Below are 19,481 nucleotides of genomic sequence, written 5' to 3'. Positions count from 1 at the left end.
CATAATTAAAAATAAATTTATTGGCATGCTCGACGACGACAGTATTGTCATAAATATCTGAAGTGCTTTATTAAATTGCACTTTATTATTTGGAAGCAAATCAGACAGACGGAGGTCGGTTCACAAAAGATCGTAGAAATAGTCCAGTCCTTGTCCCAATTCCCACATGGAAATTCCTGTTCCCAGTTCATCTGCCAAGGCGATGCGAAGCTGGAGAAACTAGAGGAGAAAGATCAAGTCCCAGAACTGGATAATACCCACAAGCCCCTGTAATATTTTATATTGACCATCAGAACGTTACCTTTAAAGTGGGGAAGTAAACCACATGCTTCACTCCATTACTCCTGAAACACCAGACATACTATTACTGAAACACCTAAGTTTTTTAATGCAAGCTAATTTTGTTCATAACATTACAAACTTTGTGTACAGTAAGATGGTCTGTGTGTGTTTAACCTTTTATAATTGAAGAAATGTTCTCCAGTATTTTCGTCCCACTGCAGTTTGGGTTTCACTTCCTTCAGCAGTTCAACATATCTGAATGAAAACAAAGATTAAATGTGCTTCTGGAAGTCAATGACACTTCAACACCCTCATGGTCAACTTCAGACGTACATATTTAACAATTAAATTAAATTTTATATAAAACCGAAAATGTGAAAAAAAAAACTAATAAAACTAAAATTATATATATATATATATATATATATATATATATAAATCTTAAGGAAAACTAAGGCAATTCATAGTTACATTTAAAAACAGCTAAAATGGATTTTCCAAGAGCAATATCTTTTGAGATAATTTGATAGTTACATTCAAAACTATATTATGGATGTTAAATTCTCTTTTTTTTTTCTGGTCAGAATATGAGTATGCAGGATATAATGTAGTAAACATCTTCACAAAATAAGACTATACTCCTACTATATTATTATTATTATTATCTATATACTATGTAAGTACATTTTATTGAAATATAAAAATAATATATAAGCAATTTAGATTTATCAGATTTAGTTGAACTGTTATTAAATATAGAAGTTTAATCATGTCAAGTCACCTTCATGTATATAGTGTTTTTAACAATACAGACTGTGTCAGCAATAATTAGGAAAACTAGTGTGCCAATAATGCAAAATGACAATAGTAAACACTCATTTTTCAGTTTAAATTTGCAGTTTATCACTGAATTCAGTGATATTAATAAGATTTTAAATTTGACTTAAGTTGGCATGGTAACCACTTTTTAAAATTGTGTATTTAATAAAATATTTTTATATAAATATTGTTATATTACAAAATATTTTAGATTTGATTTAAAAACATCAAATATATTTTTTATACTTTAAAATAAATAATAAACATAAAAAAATAATTAGCAGAATTAATTTCATCTGAGAGTAATAATTTTTCTAAGTGAGTGTTGTATTGAATGAGGTGTGTACCTCCCGCCCAGAAGCGGCTCTGCTCCGCCGTGGCTGCTGAAGTCCAGTCCGTACAGGTTGATTCCCAGCAGGATCTTGTCTCTCCACTGGTTGTGAGGCGCGAGCTGCAGCACACACTCTCTGACCCAGGGCAGAGGAGCGCTCGGACCCGGCCTGAAACACAACAGCATCACAGCCAGAAGACGACTTCAGGAAAAAAACTGAGGGGTTTTCCATTAGCCAATGTTGAATTCTGAGTAGCGATGGCGAGTTAAACATGCAAAAATGCATCACCACTTAACATATATAGAATTGTGTGATTGAAAAGCTGCAACTACATTATTTTATTTTATTACAAGCTGATTTCAGGTTGCATTTTTACTATTATTTTTTTACTTTTTGTCATGTTTTAAAGTTTCCGTACAAGTCAGAGATATTATAGTCAATTAAATATACAAAATTACTTGGTGGTGGGGTTAACTGGATTAAAATAAATAAATAAAATGTTTAATGTAGATGCCAAGGCAACATTTCTTATTTTAACTTGTACTAAAATAACTAAAACTGAAAAGTTAATAAAAACTATATATACACACACATTTAAAATGATTTAAACTAAAACTTTTAAAAACTGTAAAAAAAAAAAAAAAGGGCAAATAATAGTTCAAAAACTATAACACAGTAGCTGTATAGTTACGTAATATCAGTCATTAAATTACATGTAGGTCAAATTTGAGATTTTCTTATAATTTTAAGCTTAACATGATAAAATGTTTCTGCACGATTTTGAAACAGAAATCAATGAAAAGCAAAACATCTCCACTGGAATCATTATTTGTGTGTGTGTGTGTGTGTGTCTGACCTGCCCGGTCCAGAGTAATCATACGTCATCAGACTGAACGCATCCACCACTGGAGCCAGTTTCTCAAAATCCTCCCGTCCAAACATGCCAGGCTGACCAGAGCTGAACACAACACAGCAATTATGCTCATGTTAACTAAATCAGTGCATCAGAAATACTGAGATGGAAAAAGAAATATAGTAATTTACCCCGGAGCGACTGGAGGAGGGATGACCAGCACACAGGTTAACTTCCCAGCCTTCAGAGTCTCACACAGGTGTGTGACCAGGTGCACCAGCTCTCTGTAACCCACACACACACAACACAGAACCCATATCAGAATATTTATCATATTCATCATCAGAATATAATCTATTTTAGAATCAATGAAGATGCCATAAAAATTAGATTTGATCTGTTTTAGAAAATGTCAAGGTTTTCATAAACAAATACATTCTTAAATAAAAAACAAACACAAACGTACATACACACCTACACAATTCATTTCACAATATTTATATCTTTATTTCATTATTTGCATTAATTCAACTTTATTTTTAATTCAGTTTTACTCAGTTTAATAGTTGACGGGACAACATTTCTAATTTCCAACCAATATTTGTAGGTTTTGTATTCATATTTTCTTTTTTCTTTATTTCAATTATTAAAATATTTTTTATTAAAGTTCTAGACTAGTAAACAATACCAACACACACATTCTTACTCACTTTCTCTTATTTCCTCCAAGCTGACTCCATAACTCCAGTGTGTAACCATCAAACCCTTCAGCCTAACGAGAAAAATCACAGTCAGTCAAGGATTCTCGCCATGAGGAAAAGTTAATCAGATCAGATTAGCCAGCATACATGTATATTCTGGTTTCACAGAAGTGAAATCACACTGATTGAATACAGTACATGGCCTATAGTCAGGCTTTTGACTGAAGTCCCAAGAAGTAGAATATGGATCATAGTCAGGAAACAGACTGTAAAAATGATTATCTCAACATGACGTGAACACAGCATGTAAATAAAGCACCTTTCCCACTTCCAGCACCTCTCGACCCAGCTCCTCTATCTCATCCTCACTGTCCAGAACGCTCATGTAGTCCTGATAGGACCATCCGTCAAACAACAGCCGAGGAACTGAGAGAGAAACCACATTGAGAACCTGAAGCTTTCAGCCAGATTAACTTCATTTCTTCCACAATCACATGAAATCCATACTCACGTATTTTGTTTTTTTTATTGGCCTTCCTCACGGCTTTGACCCAACCTGTGAAAAGACGAGCATCGTTAGTGCTTAAAGAAAGTCATTAGCCTTTTTTCTTCATAAAGCATCACTGTCTTACGAAGGAAGGGAAGTGATCAGACCTGGGTCATGGTCATGAAGACCGGTGATGTGGAAGCTCTCTGGTCCCCTGCGTCTGAGCTGAAGCCACACCGGAGACACCGACGTCAACTTCGGACCAAACACCTTAGCCATGTCATATCCATGAGCGTTCCACTGAGAGATCAGACACAAAGATGAAGATGAAGAGATACATTTAATAGATATGATAGAACAACAGACAGAATGATAGAATGACAGACCGATAGAATGACAGACAGATAGAACAATAGATCAACAGACAGACAAGCGACAGACCGATAGAACGACAGACCGACAGACAGACCGAACGATAGAATGTCAGACAGACCGATAGAACGTCAGACAGACAGATAGAACAACAGACCGAAAGAACGACAGTCAGACAGACCGATAGAACGTCAGACAGAACGACAGACAGACCGATAGAACGTCAGACAGACAGAAAGACAGACCGACCAATAGAACGTCAGACAGACCGATAGAACGTCAGACCGAACAACAGAATGTCAGACAGACCGATAGAACGTCAGACAGACAGACAGACCGAACGATAGAACGTCAGACAGATAGAACAATAGATCAACAGACAGACAGAACGACAGACCGATAGAACAACAGACAGACCGATAGAATGTCAGACAGACCGATAGAATGACAGACCAATAGAACAACAGACAGACCGACTGAACGACAGACAGAACGTCAGACAGACAGACCGATAGAACAACAGACAGACCGACTGAACGACAGACAGAACGTCAGACAGACAGACCGATAGAACGACAGACAGAATGAGACCGATAGAACGACAGATAGAATGATAGAACAACAGACAGAACAACAGATGGATAGAATGACAGACAGACAGAACGATAGAACGACAGACTGACAGAGAGATAGAACGACATACAGAACGACAGAGATAGAACAGAAAACGACAGACAGATGGAATGATAGAACAACAGATGTACAGAATGACAGACCCATAGAATGATAGAACAACAGACAGAATGACACACCCATAGAATGATAGAACAACAGACAAATAGAGCAATAGAACAACAGACAGAATGATAGAACGACAGACAGAACAACAGAGAATGATAGAACAACAGACCGATAGATAGATAGATAGATAGATAGATAGATAGATAGATAGAACAACAGAGAACAATAGAAAAACAGACAGATATAACGATAAAACAACAGACCAATAGAACAACAGACAGATAGAACTGCAAACAGATCGAACGATAGATAAATAGAATCATAGAACAACAGACAGATAGAACGATAGATAGTTTGACAGACAGACAGACGGATGGATAGAGAGACAGACAGATGCTGTGTGGCTCACAGGTGTGATGTATCCGAGCACAGCTCCTCGAAAGTGTCGTGTGGATACACACTGGGGACAGAACCTCTTCTCTTCTCGCACTATGTCCCGCCACTGAGGCTCCGTCACCGCCAGACCGCGCTCCTGCACCGGACGATCCGCCGCTGTCGTCTACACAAACACACACACACACACACACTCAGTGTCAGCATGTCCAACAGACACCACTCACACGGATCAGGGCAGTCTCACCTCCGCCTCCTGGATCTTACTGGCTTTTTTGCCATCGGTCTTTGATAAAGTGCCTCTGACTGCAGGCAGCAGCAAACAGACGAGCAGAAGGGTCAAATCTGCTCTCATTCTGAGGAGCAACAAACACGGATTACAATCAGAAATCATTTGATATCAACTCTGCACTATGGCGTTACCGCAGTATCAATGAAAACACTGGTAACGTTACGTTTTTTCTGAATCGTCTGGATCTTTAATAATGCGAGTCTCAAATGCAGCATTAAATTCACGAGAGCTGTAGTTTTTACAAATTAAAAGGTGTCGATTTTATCTCACCCGATAGGTGTCTAATGTGCTTACTCTGCGATATAAATGTTCATGATCTTCCGCAGAGATGATGTGGACACTCAGGTTCGACAGACTGTTGTGTGCATTTACTGTCACGTGACCCAGAACTGCTGCCGTTTTCAAAATAAGAGTCTCTAACTAATTCTTTCCGATAAAGCTGAAAAAATTATTTCGTATCGTTTCTAAGAAAAGTACTAATGCATGTATAAAATATATAAAAGCAAACCTATTAAAAATTTTATATAATAAATTGTATATGAATAAAGTATGTTTATATGCATATGAATTTTTTATAATTATATAATAAAATAATCGAAAATATTAATAAATTAAAAATGGTAAAACACTAAACAAATATATAAAATAATACATACAGGTAATACCACAAAAAACTGGAATCATCAAACAGCAAAGAAAACAGGCAGATTTACTAATCAAAATCAGTGTTTATTTTCTAATTCACATTATATGTATGAGCAAACAGAGAAACATAGGAGAAAAAAAAGAGATAAAAGTCAGATGAAAGAGAATGAGAGGGCTTTCAGTCCCTGCTAATAACACTAAAACAGCCTCGCTTGTCCTGCGATCCAGATTCAGCGGTGACTGAAGAAGCCCTGAGGATGATTGTACTTGAAGGGCTTCAGACGACTGGGACCCCTAAGAGAAAGAATAGAGATTTCACCTGAACACCGTATGTTTGTATCCACCAGAAAACAAGGAAATTATTTATAATATTAATTTACATTTAGTCATTAAAAGCAGATGCTTTTATCCAAAGTGACTTAGAGGACATTGGAAGCAATCAAAATCAACAGAAATAGCAATAATATGCAAGTTTTTGAGTTAGGCTAACTGAGATTATATAAAATTAATACAGATTGTAAGTATTGGAGGGTCAAGTCAACCAACAGATAAAAATAGAACTAGAATAAGAGTGCTAGAGTAAAGAGAGCCAAATAAAGATGGAAGATGTTTTTTGAAGATATTAATAATCTTGGTTAAATAATGTGCAAAATGTACCAGTGCATATCATATAAAATGGCTATATTTTGTTTAAATAAAGATGTTATTTACGGTTCAGTTTCACTCAAAAATACACCACATTAAAGAAATAAAATACATTGAAATAAGATACATTGTTAACTTCCAGCAAACAATCATCTTGACTCGTTCCTCTGTGTATTTGCAGCAGGTCTAGTGTGTTACCTGGCAGTACGCAAGCACATCTTCTCTCTGGGAAACTCCTTTGGTCCCTCAGAGCCATCACACACTTGACTCTCCGTCTCCAGATACACATCCAGACACACGCACAAGCGCTGGATCTGATTGGTCAGGAGCTGGAGACCCGGACGTGGACCCTGCAGCTCGGCCCGGAACACGTTCACCTCGCTCTCCATCGCCTGATCACAAGACAAACACATCGTTTACAAAACGATTTCACACTGAATTCCTGAGCAGCTCTGCACACGATGCTGCGGTTGAGGCTCTTACCCGCAGGTTATCCTCAGTGCGCCCGCTGCGCTCTCCTTTCCAGTGCAGAGAGAGAGAGAAGAGGGGCATGACCTCTGGGTAACGTGGGTTCACCACCACAGCAGCCGACAGACGAGCTGAGAGAGAACCACAGTAAACAAAAACTTCTTTTGGATGCAATTAATCATTTGACACCACTAATCTGAATAAACATTATTTCGTTTTACTTTAAGTTTTAATAATTTGATGTGCTTTTGTCATTTTTATTTATTTATTTTTTACGTTTTATTCATCTTACATTTTTATTTCAGCTGTAGCTCTAGTGCTTCAACTCAGAAATATCTTATTTTATTTACATTTATTTTATTTTCATTTAGTTAACGGTGTTAATTTAATACAATAAATATATTAAATCTCAAAATCATGAGAAAATCGAATCGTGAAATCAAAATCATGCATCTATTCGTGAGTTGAGTGAATCATTACATCCCTAGTTTTAACAGATTTAGTTGTAGTTTTAGAAAAGTTTGTTAACAATAAAAACATTGCTCTGAAATATGTTCAAGACTTCGAGTAAATGAGATATGGATTTCAGATTCACTCGCCACCCTAAACATCACAAACACTGTGGATGGCCACTTTACATTTCGGTCGGATAGTCTCTTCCTCTCGATGTGCGTGATTTTAGGCCACAATAAGCTAATAATTCAACGTGAAGATGTGGACAGTGAAGAGTCTGACACAAGAGCACAATTCCCACCTGTTCCTCTCTCCACAACCGCCATGAAGAACAGATCCGTCTCACACACCAGACAGGCCTTCAACACATGCTGCACGAAGCCCAGCTCCTGTTCAACAAGAACCAGACTCTGAGCCACTGATTTTCACTCAAGAAACCACATTTGCACTCGGCTTGCCCACGATGTCAATGTGAGATGCTAAACATCCCCTGATTTGAAAGATTATTTCCAGACTGGAAGAAACGTACGGTGAATTCCTGGTAGCTCATCATGGTCCAGCGCGTGAGACCGGAAACCACTTTAGCAGGAAACAGATGCTGACACTCGCTGGAGACGGGAATGATGCTGTGCTCTGGAACAGAACAAACCCACTGCATCGTTAACAAAAAAAAGACAGCAGCATTCAACAGCATCATGGTTCAATTATTATATTTATTAACGCTGCATTTATTTGACAGAAGATAAAAACTCTAATAATGTGACATTATAGAACCTCTTTCTATTTTAATATATTTTCAAATGTAATTTATTTCTGTGATCAAAGCTGTATTTTCCTCCAGTCTTCAGCGTCACAGGATGCTTCAGAAATTTGCTGCTCTAGAATCCTTTCGCATTATTATTATTATATATTTTTATATACCGTATTTTCTGGACTATAAGTCACACTTTTTTTCATAGTTTGGCTGGTCCTGCGACTTAAAGTCAGGTGTGACTTACTTATTAAAATTAATTTGACATGAACCAAGAGAAATGAACCAACAGAAAACATTACTGTCTACAGCCACGAGAGGGCGCTCTATGCTGCTCAGTTCTCCTGTAGTCTACACTGAAGACAGAGCGCCCTCTCGTGGCTGTAGACGGTAATGTTTTCTCTTGGGTCTTGGTTCTAAATAAATGCGACTTATACTCCAGTACAACTTATATGTTTTTTTCCTCGTCATGACTTATTCTGGGACTGGTGCGACTTATACTCAGGTGCGACTTATAGTCCGAAAAATACGGTAGTGTACATATATAATAATGCACATTTATTGACGAAATACACATCTTCTGAATTTATCCTTAGGATATTTTGCTTTAAATATGGATTGCTGAATTTGTTGACATTGGCCAGTAAACAACCACCAGGCAAAAACCCAGAATTCCTCTAGACCCGTGTGACAAACAAATACACAGAAACCTCAGTAACTGCACACGGTGAACATCTGACTGTCTCATACCCAGCGAGCTGAACTGTTTGTGTAGGGCCAGTCGGGCCTGCAGTCTTCCTCGCAGCAGCTTCATGGTCCTCTCCATGTGACTGGCACTCAGAGCGCTGCCGCTCAGCTCCGACTGAAACAAACACATCTCATGATGCTACAATACTGCCCGCTTTCCACTGATGTCAATAACAAAGCTCATTTCAGACGACTTTTATATTTAAATATCTGGGGATCTATACAAGGATTAACACTATTTATCTTTCAACAGATCTCCATTACTTTCTGATTCTGAAGTTATATGATTTTTGCAGTGCATACAACATTTAATGCCACAACTTGAATTAAGATGTTCTGCTTCAATGTAAGACCTTTTTTAAGCTAAATATAATATCTAAAGCAACACACACCTGTGCACCATCAGATGAGAACTGCAGGCCACCCAGCTTCTGCACCCAAACATACGGATGTCCCAGATCTGACACATAATCTGCAAATGTAGTGATTCTGCACAGAAATGTACATTTTATTTTAGATTTTTTAAATTACTTTTCTCTTCACACATTCATAGTAGTCTAATTTAAAACAATCACAATACCAACACATTTTTAAAGAAAAACATTTTTTTTTAAATAGTTTAATAGTTATTATTTACAATTATTTAAAATTTTACATAATCATTGCATCTGGTACGCCACTTATAAGGCAGCCTCCTTAACGCACCCCTAAAATTCCAATGCAACTTTTTGGATTTCGAATATGGATTTTTTTTTATTCTAAATTTGACCAATGTTTAAAATGCAAATTTTTTTGACAGCCCTAGTATATACATTATATATAATGCAAATTATAAAAATTATATAAGCGCTAAATTGGTCGCCTAATATCATTTAGTAAGTTTCTTCTTTTATGTCCGTATTACTCAATCTCTAGTGATATTAATACTAATAAATTAGAGATGTTAGCCTTACCCGACTTTATCAAACTGGTAGCGGTTGACAGGGTTGGGTGTCTCTTTGCCATGATCAGATGCATAGAGACAGTTCAGCAGACTCTCCGAGTTTAGCAGCTCTCTGTGTCAGACATGTAAATGGTGTTAGACAACAAACAACCGCGCGGGCTCACTGTGTAAGTCGAAGTAGGTTTGACTTTGGGGCTGCTGTACTGACCCAGCACTGACTGCTCCAGACAGATCCACAGCGGTGGAAACTTTGGTCTTCACAGTCAGAATGTTGAGATTCATGAGATAACAGAAAAACAGATGCAGGATGCTGCCGTCTGGAGAGAGATCGTACAATTAGTGCGGTTAAAAATTAATAACTACAGTAAAACTTAAGCTAATTAAAGCAGCAAATCAGCATATTAGACTGATTTCTGAAGATCATGGAATGATGCTGAAAATTCAGCTGCGCATCACAGAAATAAATTACGTTTTAAAATATATTCAAATTAGTGCTCAACCATGATTAATCGCATCCAAAATAAAAGTTTTTGTTTACAAAATATGTGTGTGTGTACTGTGTGTATTTATTATGTATATATAAATACACAAACATGCATGTATATATTTAAGAAATGTTATGTTTGTATCTTAAATATATTTATAGTATAAATTATATTCATAAAAAAATGTTAACGTAAATACTGTCAAAAATATATACTGTATGTGAGTGTATTTATACAGAGTACACATTTATGCAAACAAAAACCTTTATTTTGGATGCGATTAATTGTTTGACGTTAACTAAAAAAATAAAATAAATTCCACACACCTTTACACTTAAGGTCCACGCAGAGCGAGAGAGGGTGGCGTCTCAGCATCTCTTTACGCTTGTCCTCCAACTGAACGCCGACAGTCGCTCGCCGGCGCTTCTGCACAGAAAGAGATGGAAAATGAGTGTATCAGCAAACAGACTACAAGATAATGAAGTGGAGGAGAAGATACAAGAATCAGACCGTGTTCTGTTGCTCTTCTTCAGCATCTGAATCACTTTCATCATCTGAGACAAAAACACGAAGTATAAGACCCCATTGATCACACACACCTTTATCTCTTAAAGCAGAAAACAGAGGTACCTTGCGAGTCCTCCGGCCGTCTGGAGAGAGCTTTGGCCTCATCCACATCTCCGGTGATGTTCACAGACAGGGTTTTGTCTGAAATGCATAATTGCATGATCTCATAAACCAGGATTCATCAGAAACGCGAGGTCTTATAGGGGCGCAGCTGAAAGTCTTACCACAAGCCTGTCCGTACGCAGCTGCCTGGACCATCAGCACGTACAGAGCGGGCGGCAGGTGACGGGCGACCTCTGCCTGCTTCTGCATTTGCTCGAACGGCATGGACAGATACTCCTGCACTGGGATAGACGCCTATGAGGAAGAGAGGGAAAAATCCAGTTATTTTCAACAGTAATAATATTTCAATGTTTTTATTCAAATGAACGCAGCCCTGGTGAGAATTGGAACTTTCAAAAACATTTAAAAATCCTAAACATTCCAAACTTTTTACTTTTATTGTATATACGCCAAACTAGGGTTTCACCTGCATGATGTTATGCAGTCCAGGTTGAAGGCTGCTGAGATATTCTCTCTTCTGCTCAATAGCTTTCTGGATCTTCTCCTTTCTAGCCAGAGACATCTTGTACTGCTCCGCCAGCCTGCATCATGGGACATCATCTTATCAACTGGTCAGGAGTTAGAGGTATTAGAGCTTTATGGAGGGTGGGGTGTTACCTCTTCCTCTGCTCCAGTTCCCAGTCCAGGCGGGCGAGCGTGAGCTGGTGCTGGTCATCACGAGTGACATGAGGCCGTGAAATCTCAGCCGGAGCCTCCTGAAAAAACTCCTCTTCACTGACCAACTCGATCTCCTCATGCTGAGACCTGAAACAAAGATCAAGAATAATGCAATGGTATTCTAGCAGATTAAATATCTCAAATCTCAAAGTTAGTTGTTTTTTTATTAATCAATTAATTAATTAACGGGTGGATTAATAAATTTTTATTGTGTTTATTTTTTTTTCAATAAATGATTAAATGCATTAGTTAATAAATAATTGCATACTGCCCAAATATTAAATATTTTTAGTGCTGAGCATGATTAGAAAAAGATTTATACACTAGAAATTTTTATTTTCAGGACATTGCAAGGCTTGGAAATGCACTGTAAAACTCACTTGAACTCTAGACATTTGCTGATCTCTTTCTGCAGGTGCATGACCTCATACAACAGATTCTGCAGCTGCAAATGAAGAACATCCACTCGCTGCTTCGCCTGCGGACAGAGGATTATTATTATTATTTGTATGTTAAAAAGAAATCTGGACACAAATTCAAATAAAGCACTAGGCATTGCATGTATCCAAGGCACGAAATACAAATTTGCATATGCAGAATTGTCAAGTGTTGTTATTGTTAACTAGGAAGACTAAAATTTTTCTAGTTGTTTTAATTTAATTGTTAACTGAAATAAAAATCTAATTGTTATACTAAAAAACATTTTTTTTAAATTACATTAAAAAAACGAATAAAAATTACAAGTGTCAAATGACAAAAACTAAATATGCATTATAACATGATTTCCTAATAAACTAAAATGACTAGAATTTCTAAAATTCTAGAAGATGAAATATTTTTAAAGCCAAGCATGACAAAAAAAAAAGCAAGAAAGATTGTAGCATACTATTGCTTTATGTAGTATTTTAACAAGTGTGCATACTTGAGAGTGAAGTACACTAGTGTTCCATTCAGACGTGTGTGTTTACCTCATGTGTCTGATCTCTGCCCTTCTTCAGCCGCATGTGCGCCAGACGGTTGAGTTTCTTCAGAGTGATGAAATGAATGCTGCACTGTCGGTGTCTCTCCTCGATCTCTACACTCTAGGATGCATAATGCAAACGTCAGCTTCATTCATTCATTCATTCACTTCCGGTTTTTGACACATGGTAAAAGTGAAACTCACTCCGACTTTGGCGCCACCGGATTTCAGCTCCTGTATTTCTGCCATCAGTTTGGCCAGATCGGCACACGTGTCTTTATACAGCATGTAGTCCTGCTGTGGGTCCCTGTCCTCCAGCTCCACCTCCTCATTATACACACGGACATCCTGAGGAACACACACACACGATGAGTGACCAAACACACACACACACAACCCTGCCTAAAAGCTGTGAGCTAGCAACCCAAGAACAATAATTTCTAACGGAATGAGATTACAAAACCGTGAGATGTGACCCTCCTCACCCAAAAGTGCAACAGAAAAGGTGCGGACAGCTGAACAGGAAATCCATAATTGTATTTATTTATGATTTAATGGGATCCAAAATTATTTTAATTTACGTTAAATTACACAGCTCACTGGAATAATTGATTGTGATTTGGCAATCACAGCTAATATTTTTTAACAATTATTATTATTTGTATATTTTATATAAATGAATGAATATTCTATATTTTAAAACACTTGAAATAATTATGATTTTTGCCATTGTTATTAATAATAATAATATTAATTGTTATTTGTTATAATTATGTTGACTTTTCACCATTTTGAATTTTATATTTATATTTTATTGATACAAAGCAATATTACAAGCTAAAATTGTTTATTACTAATTATATTATTATTGTTAATTACTATATCTTATGTTACATAAATCAGTATTGCATATTTAAGATAAGTATTTTTGTTGTAATGATGCTAAACTATATACATATTATGACAATTATGCAAAACATAAATCAATAGTTACAATTATTTATTACATTTATATGGTGGCTGGATGGCTAAATTGTGTTAACACACAGAGTCCAGAAATACTTTTCTGAGTATTATCCTTTTTAAGTTTCAAGCAGAATATAATTTTTATATTCTACACTATGCCTTGCAATTTGTAAGTATATTGTGATTTTTATTCATATTGCTTGCTTGATAAGTGTTCATTCTTGACCCTTCAGCTGTCAGAGAGAAAGAGAGAGAGAGAGATCTCACAGGAACCTGATTCTTTGCTGTAATCAGCTTCCTCTGTCCAATAAGACGAGGTCCGGCTGGATGCGTGACCTACAGTACACACGCCACATGAGTCTCACATCCACATATCTGCTCACTGAAACTCATCTGAACACAACTCATGAAAGACAGACATCTGAAGCCTGAATGAGTGGATGATGCTGGATGGTACCTCCACCTGCCTCAACCTGACCTTCCTGAACTCGACCTGTGACCTGACTGACCTCAGCTGCACACGGACATCAATTATTAGAAGAGAAGAATGACTGAGGGTTAATGGACGGGTCTGTTACAGTCACATCACACACAAGCGGTTTATCTCCTCGGTGTGTTTCGGATCAGAGCTGCTCACCTGATCTCCTTCCGCTCGACCTCGCTTGGTCTCTGGAGTTCCTGCTTCATTTCGGATGAACTTCGGCTTTCTCTTCTTCACAGCGTCGGAGGACATGACTGAAATATCAAAGATCTCAGAATGATCATAAATCAAATCAGACGACCTGTTTTAAAATTATATTGCACTTTTGTCTATATGGATTTATTTCATTGTATTTTTAACAGTCTCTAATCTCCCCCAACTTTTCTCTCCTCTGACAAAAAAAAAAAAGCTGTTACATATTACTCACATCATAACATTTTATAAACAAGAATTGAAAATGAAGAGTTAATTTCTAAGATACTAATTATTTACACACACATTTTTTTTTACAAGTTCACTGTTTTTTTAAATAAATAATTTAAAGCTAAAAAGAAATGTTTAAAAAAAATTATAGAAACGTCAAAACATAGATTACTATCATGATATTTTGTGAACAAGAAAGGAAATTTACGAATTCATTCCTAAATTAACTGACTCATTACTTAACACACAGTTAAGTAATATAAATGTATTTATAAATTAGCTTTTTCTTACTAGATTGCCTATAAATAATATATATTTAAATAATAATAAAATAATATAATTTAAAGCTAAATATAAAAAAAACATCAAAAATGTCGAAACTAAAACTTTTTTTTAAAATGAAAATATAGAAATTAAAAGGTAATTCAAAATATTAATAGCATGCAAACATATAAATAATGCTAAAATAACAAATTTTCCTTGAGTAAGAAGTCCAATGTGTTTTAAATATCAAATAGACCGTACGTTTCATAATTCAAAATTAGTTTGGTAACGTTAAACTGTGCTACCAGGTTAGCTTCTCGTTAAAGTAACGGGAGCTTGATTTAAACACACGATATGCATCATGCTGGGTTTAAATAAGACGCACCGATAAACATGAAAGCATAAAATCTCACCTTTTAACAGCTTATATCCAATTTAGGAATATGAATATGAATTTAATCATTAGAAAGTCGTATTCAAACAGCAGGCGTGAGCACAGCAGAGTGCAGGAAGAAACAACAGACAGCACTTCCGCTTCCGCTTTACACAATAAAATATCTCTCAAGACGACATGAAGGTTCGAGCGAATATATCAATACTTTATAAAAATTATATTTTATACACATTTTACATGTAATTTAATTTAAACAGCCAATTTTAATTTCATACAATTAGTTTTTTTTAATGCTTGGCTATTTCTTTTTCATTCTGTCATCATTTTCATTTTTTTCAATCTCATACAAATGTATAACAAACACATACAGCGTTTAATACTTTTTCAGTTGTTTTAAAATTACACTGCTTAAGATGTGTTGCGCAAAACACAGAGTTTATTTGATCTGATACTAGAAAAAAAAAGTCTTCGCCACTGGACTTTTATTTTGGAATTAAAGCTGTCTGTGAGGAAGTTGCTTGCGTCGCAATGTTTACATGACAAACTACACTTCATCCTGAACAGTGACACGTCTCTACAAGCTAATTAAATGAACGTAATTAAAGGTGAGTAATGGGGTACACTTTATAGTACGATCAAGGCATGAATTAGACTGGACTGTTCATACTTTATGGAGTTTAGAAAGCGTCTCAATGATATTCTGACATACTATTAAGTTACTGTATACAGTATGCAGCATGGTAAGCATATTTTGCAGCGTACATGAAGAAACCATACAGAACTGGATGCAATCTACACACTACATATGTTAAAATGTATACAAACAAAATGGGACCGTAAAGCACTCGATTTTACCCTACATTTACAGCAATTATCCTAAAGAATCATAAACATTTATCACCAAGATATTAACCAAACAAACATTCAGCGCTATTCCTGTACATATTGTAGCTTATCCTACTTTTTTAACACAATCCTAGGCACTATCAAATTGAATTATACCTCACTTTGTTATGTAAGATTTGCCGAACATTCCCATTTCTGGAAGAGCTAGTCTTATAAGTATTAAGGTAGTATTCCATTCTAAATTACCCATTACTTATCTCTCAGGTGGTGTCTTTACTCCTGGTGCATTATGGGTCAGTGGAGGCCCGTGTCTAACCTGAGAGATCAGGTATCTCGACACCCTCCTGTGGTTGTGTTCTTCCTCAGTCTGCTGATCCTCTCCATAACTTTCGTCTGCACTGGACTGTACACTCAGAATCACGACATCAAGGACCCTGACATAAGTGTAGTGAGTATGATGATCACTGCTGTAGTTCTTGGATTTTGCAGTTATTTATAGACTCACTCATAATGCTTGTTTTCCAGGACTGGAACCGGGTTCTGGGGTCTATCGCTGGATTTAAGTTCTGCACACATCTGAATGACACAGACGCACCGCTGGAGGAAGACTCTCCACGGATGGTGGAGCATTCAGATAGGACAAATATTTCCTCCAACAGCGCTCATGTTTCCTTACTGGTGCCGCTGGTGTTTACCGGGGACGTCCCAGATAATACTGCCATTAGTGCCACAGTGTTGGGCAGCCAGCTGGGCATGAAAGGTTTGTGCACGAGACTCTTATTTTAGGATTATTATCACAGTTTATTATTATTATTTTACTCAGCTGTTATTTTTATATTTTCACTTTTCAGTAAAAAAAAAAATTATAAGAATACTTTTATAACTATATAAATATTACTATTTTGGTTTAATTCATTTTAATGGTCGTTTTAGATTTTATTTATTACCAGTTATTAATTTTAGTGCTTCTACTTTCATTCCCATTTCACTTTCATTTTTTTTTATTTTTTATATAATCATATATTTTTATTTTTCATACTACTTAGTGAATTTGCTTCAATGGAAACTTGTTTCAGTTATTTACTAAGGCAAGATTCTTATGTAATATTTCTAATATATATATATATATATATTTCTAATATATAGCAAATTTCTTGTAAAATGAGCATTTTTATTCACCTTATTTATGATAAAGTTTTTTTTTTTCTTTAAATGTGACTGTGTAATATATTTTATGTGATGTAGAGGAGAAATGAAAATGTATTGAACAGCAGGAATGAAGTACTTTTGACCAGTGTCCTGATATTGCTAACTAACGCCAACATAATCTGTCACAGGGGCTGCAGCGAAAGCATCCGTCAATATATCTCTGCTCCTGCACACTGATATCACCGACAGTCAAACTCCTGCTGGGACGCAGAGCAGTCGACCCCTGACCTGTCTTCACTTCACAGCCCTGACCCATGTTTTCCCTCAGACGCCGTGAGAAGCTTATACTGTTCGTACACAACCCATTTTTGAGTGCCTTGAACATCCTGCAAGCTAACTCACTTGATATTTCAGGTCACCTCCAGAATGCCCAGTCACAGAGAACGAAGACAAGCGCGCTTCTCCTGTCCGGGCTGTTGCTGTAGAAGCACACAAGCACAATTCTCCACACTGCTTCAGTCTGGAGTTCACACCAGATCCACACCTGACAGTCCTGCTCACGAAGGTAGAAACATGCAGTGCATTTATTCACATAGACTCATAGTTCATTATTGAACCCATAAAGAACATGGATGTGTAAAACCATGAATAATTGGGATTAAGATTCTAAGTATCTTTCTGTGGAGCTCAAGACACATTTATTTATATAGCGATTTATACACTACACTCTTAAAAATAAAACTTTTGTTGGAATTAATGGTTCCATGAGGAGCCAATCTTAAAAAATAAATATTCCAAATAAACGTCAACAGTTTTGGAAAGAACATATTTATTTTTATTCTTTTTCAAAGTGTGATGAACATTTTAAACCATTTGTGGAATAGAAAGGTCCCCTGGGTGTTCAAGGTTCTTCATAGAACCACAGATACCAGTAAAGAACCTTTAATTAAGAATGTAGAATCTTTTAATTCCTCAAAAGGATTTTAAATCATTAAAATGTTCTTCACACTAAGAACATTTGTTTTGTTTTTTAAGAACTGTTCATCAAAAGGTTCTAAAGAGAACCCAAAAAATGGTTCTTCTATGTCATAACCCTCTGGAACCTGTATTTTGAAGAATGTAAAGCTGGTTTCAAAGCAGCCTCACATAAAAAAAATTAAAAAAAAGGGAAAATAACAGTATTAATGTTGTAAAATGTATTTAATAACCAAGTAACAAATTCAGTTTCTCTACAGTGTCACCATTTAGATCAATTAAGTTCAATAATAGTGTCAACTGTGAACCATCATCGGATGAGCAACATGTGGCTAACCTCTCTCTCTTCTGTATTGCTCGACTAGGATGAAAAAGCCTTGTGCAGGTATCACTTGTTGCTGGTTAGTGTTGCGCTGCTGGTTATCTGTGTCCTCATGAGTCTCTGTGGAACTTTTTCTTCACATTCGCCACGTTCTTACCAGGGAAATGACCTTCAAAAGGTAGCACTATGTATTTGAGCTGTAGAGCTTACCAGTGTACTCTGATTTACTAAAGAGCTCTTTAATATTTAGTATATAACACTCCATTTGATTTGCATTTTTTCTTTGGAAATGCATGCAATTTTGTGTGAATTGGCATGTTTTGGGTTTTACTATACAGTTTGTTTTAAACCCATTTAAACAATTGTAATTATTTATAGGAATCGCTGCTGAGCCAATGAGAAAAATCTGCAGAACCGCCACATTTGAGAGTGACCTGGCACTACATAACATCAGGACGCTTGAAGACATCTGCTAATGAAAGAAATTAGCTTTCGGGTATTCAACAGTAATTTTTCATCCTAACATGTTTGTCTTGTGCATCTAAAAAATTGCAACCAGTTATGCAGGCTGCATGCAATTTACTCAGAATAGATCTAAATGACTTTATTTCACGTTTGGTTGCATCACTGTGCACAATCATAACAAATCCTGAGATTGGTGGTTATAATATAACTATACTACAAGGGTAAGTTACATGATTGAAAGCCTTATCTTAATGTCACATGAATTAATATCTTGAATATGAATTATCTGATTTAAATACATTTATTGTACATCGTTTGTTACTTTTTCTGAAAACAAAATGCATTAAAATATTCCAGTGTGAGAATGAGAGCAATGTGTCTGGACATTATTCAGTGCTGGTGTGTTCACTTTTTTTGGTCTTTTAATTCACATACAAAAACTCCATAAAAACACACTTACCTTTTGACAAGAATTCACA

The 19,481-nt window shown here is 36.2% G+C and overlaps 3 protein-coding genes across 8 annotated transcripts; 1 reads left to right on the top strand and 2 right to left on the bottom strand.

The window, feature by feature from the left end:
* Positions 1-2: 2 nt before the first annotated feature.
* Positions 3-5,687, bottom strand: chid1 (chitinase domain containing 1). Of its 3 annotated transcripts, none has more exons than XM_052597531.1 (13): positions 5,543-5,687; positions 5,228-5,336; positions 4,997-5,146; positions 3,642-3,774; positions 3,499-3,543; positions 3,307-3,413; positions 2,997-3,058; positions 2,478-2,570; positions 2,290-2,391; positions 1,449-1,601; positions 457-537; positions 302-344; positions 3-219 (listed from the first exon to the last, which is right to left on the bottom strand). In XM_052597531.1, exons 2-13 carry the CDS (start codon positions 5,333-5,335, stop codon positions 121-123), a joined length of 1,176 nt encoding a protein of 391 aa, XP_052453491.1. In that variant the 5' UTR covers position 5,336; positions 5,543-5,687; the 3' UTR covers positions 3-120. The 3 variants fall into 3 exon arrangements, with proteins under 3 accessions (XP_052453491.1, XP_052453490.1, XP_052453492.1); XM_052597530.1 differs by having other exon boundaries at positions 5,567-5,662; XM_052597532.1 differs by having other exon boundaries at positions 5,436-5,596.
* Positions 5,688-5,980: 293 nt separating this feature from the next.
* LOC128014170 (THO complex subunit 5 homolog) lies at positions 5,981-17,782 on the bottom strand. 4 transcript variants are annotated; one of them, XM_052597522.1, is made up of 21 exons: positions 17,643-17,782; positions 14,321-14,418; positions 13,957-14,019; positions 12,922-13,065; positions 12,725-12,838; positions 12,137-12,234; positions 11,697-11,843; positions 11,506-11,620; positions 11,201-11,333; positions 11,040-11,117; positions 10,920-10,963; positions 10,736-10,835; positions 10,133-10,241; positions 9,935-10,036; positions 9,374-9,470; positions 8,985-9,096; positions 8,013-8,116; positions 7,785-7,872; positions 7,046-7,161; positions 6,761-6,954; positions 5,981-6,211 (listed from the first exon to the last, which is right to left on the bottom strand). In XM_052597522.1, exons 2-21 carry the CDS (start codon positions 14,414-14,416, stop codon positions 6,148-6,150), a joined length of 2,118 nt encoding a protein of 705 aa, XP_052453482.1. In that variant the 5' UTR covers positions 14,417-14,418; positions 17,643-17,782; the 3' UTR covers positions 5,981-6,147. The 4 variants fall into 4 exon arrangements, with proteins under 4 accessions (XP_052453482.1, XP_052453481.1, XP_052453484.1 ...); XM_052597521.1 differs by lacking the exon at positions 17,643-17,782 and adding an exon at positions 15,265-15,423; XM_052597524.1 differs by lacking the exon at positions 13,957-14,019.
* Positions 15,396-19,372, top strand: zgc:158398 (uncharacterized protein LOC568894 homolog). The gene is made up of 7 exons (XM_052597536.1): positions 15,396-15,850; positions 16,356-16,539; positions 16,617-16,851; positions 17,429-17,573; positions 17,655-17,805; positions 18,581-18,715; positions 18,916-19,372. Exons 2-7 carry the CDS (start codon positions 16,381-16,383, stop codon positions 18,934-18,936), a joined length of 846 nt encoding a protein of 281 aa, XP_052453496.1. The 5' UTR covers positions 15,396-15,850; positions 16,356-16,380; the 3' UTR covers positions 18,937-19,372.
* The last annotated feature ends 109 nt before the right edge of the window (positions 19,373-19,481 follow it).

This window comes from Carassius gibelio, chromosome B25 (genome assembly GCF_023724105.1).
Source record: "Carassius gibelio isolate Cgi1373 ecotype wild population from Czech Republic chromosome B25, carGib1.2-hapl.c, whole genome shotgun sequence".
NCBI classification, from domain to species: domain Eukaryota; kingdom Metazoa; phylum Chordata; class Actinopteri; order Cypriniformes; family Cyprinidae; genus Carassius; species Carassius gibelio.
This window is presented reverse-complemented; position numbering and strand designations above follow the sequence as displayed.

Excerpts from the sequence above, each read along its gene's own strand:
- chid1 (XM_052597530.1), bottom strand. The coding sequence starts at position 5,586 with ATGAACATTTATATCGCAGA. Across the intron at positions 5,337-5,566 it reads ATGAACATTTATATCGCAGA|AATGAGAGCAGATTTGACCC; the intron begins GTAAGCACATTA and ends GTTGCTCCTCAG. Across the intron at positions 1,602-2,289 it reads GATTACTCTGGACCGGGCAG|GCCGGGTCCGAGCGCTCCTC; the intron begins GTCAGACACACA and ends GTTGTGTTTCAG.
- LOC128014170 (XM_052597522.1), bottom strand. The coding sequence starts at position 14,416 with ATGTCCTCCGACGCTGTGAAGAAGAGAAAGCCGAAGTTCATCCGAAAT. Across the intron at positions 10,242-10,735 it reads CGTGGACCTTAAGTGTAAAG|ACGGCAGCATCCTGCATCTG; the intron begins GTGTGTGGAATT and ends ATCTCTCTCCAG. Across the intron at positions 7,873-8,012 it reads TGAGCTACCAGGAATTCACC|GAGCTGGGCTTCGTGCAGCA; the intron begins GTACGTTTCTTC and ends CTTGTTGAACAG.
- zgc:158398 (XM_052597536.1), top strand. The coding sequence starts at position 16,381 with ATGGGTCAGTGGAGGCCCGTGTCTAACCTGAGAGATCAGGTATCTCGA. Across the intron at positions 16,540-16,616 it reads AGGACCCTGACATAAGTGTA|GACTGGAACCGGGTTCTGGG; the intron begins GTGAGTATGATG and ends CTTGTTTTCCAG. Across the intron at positions 16,852-17,428 it reads CAGCCAGCTGGGCATGAAAG|GGGCTGCAGCGAAAGCATCC; the intron begins GTTTGTGCACGA and ends AATCTGTCACAG.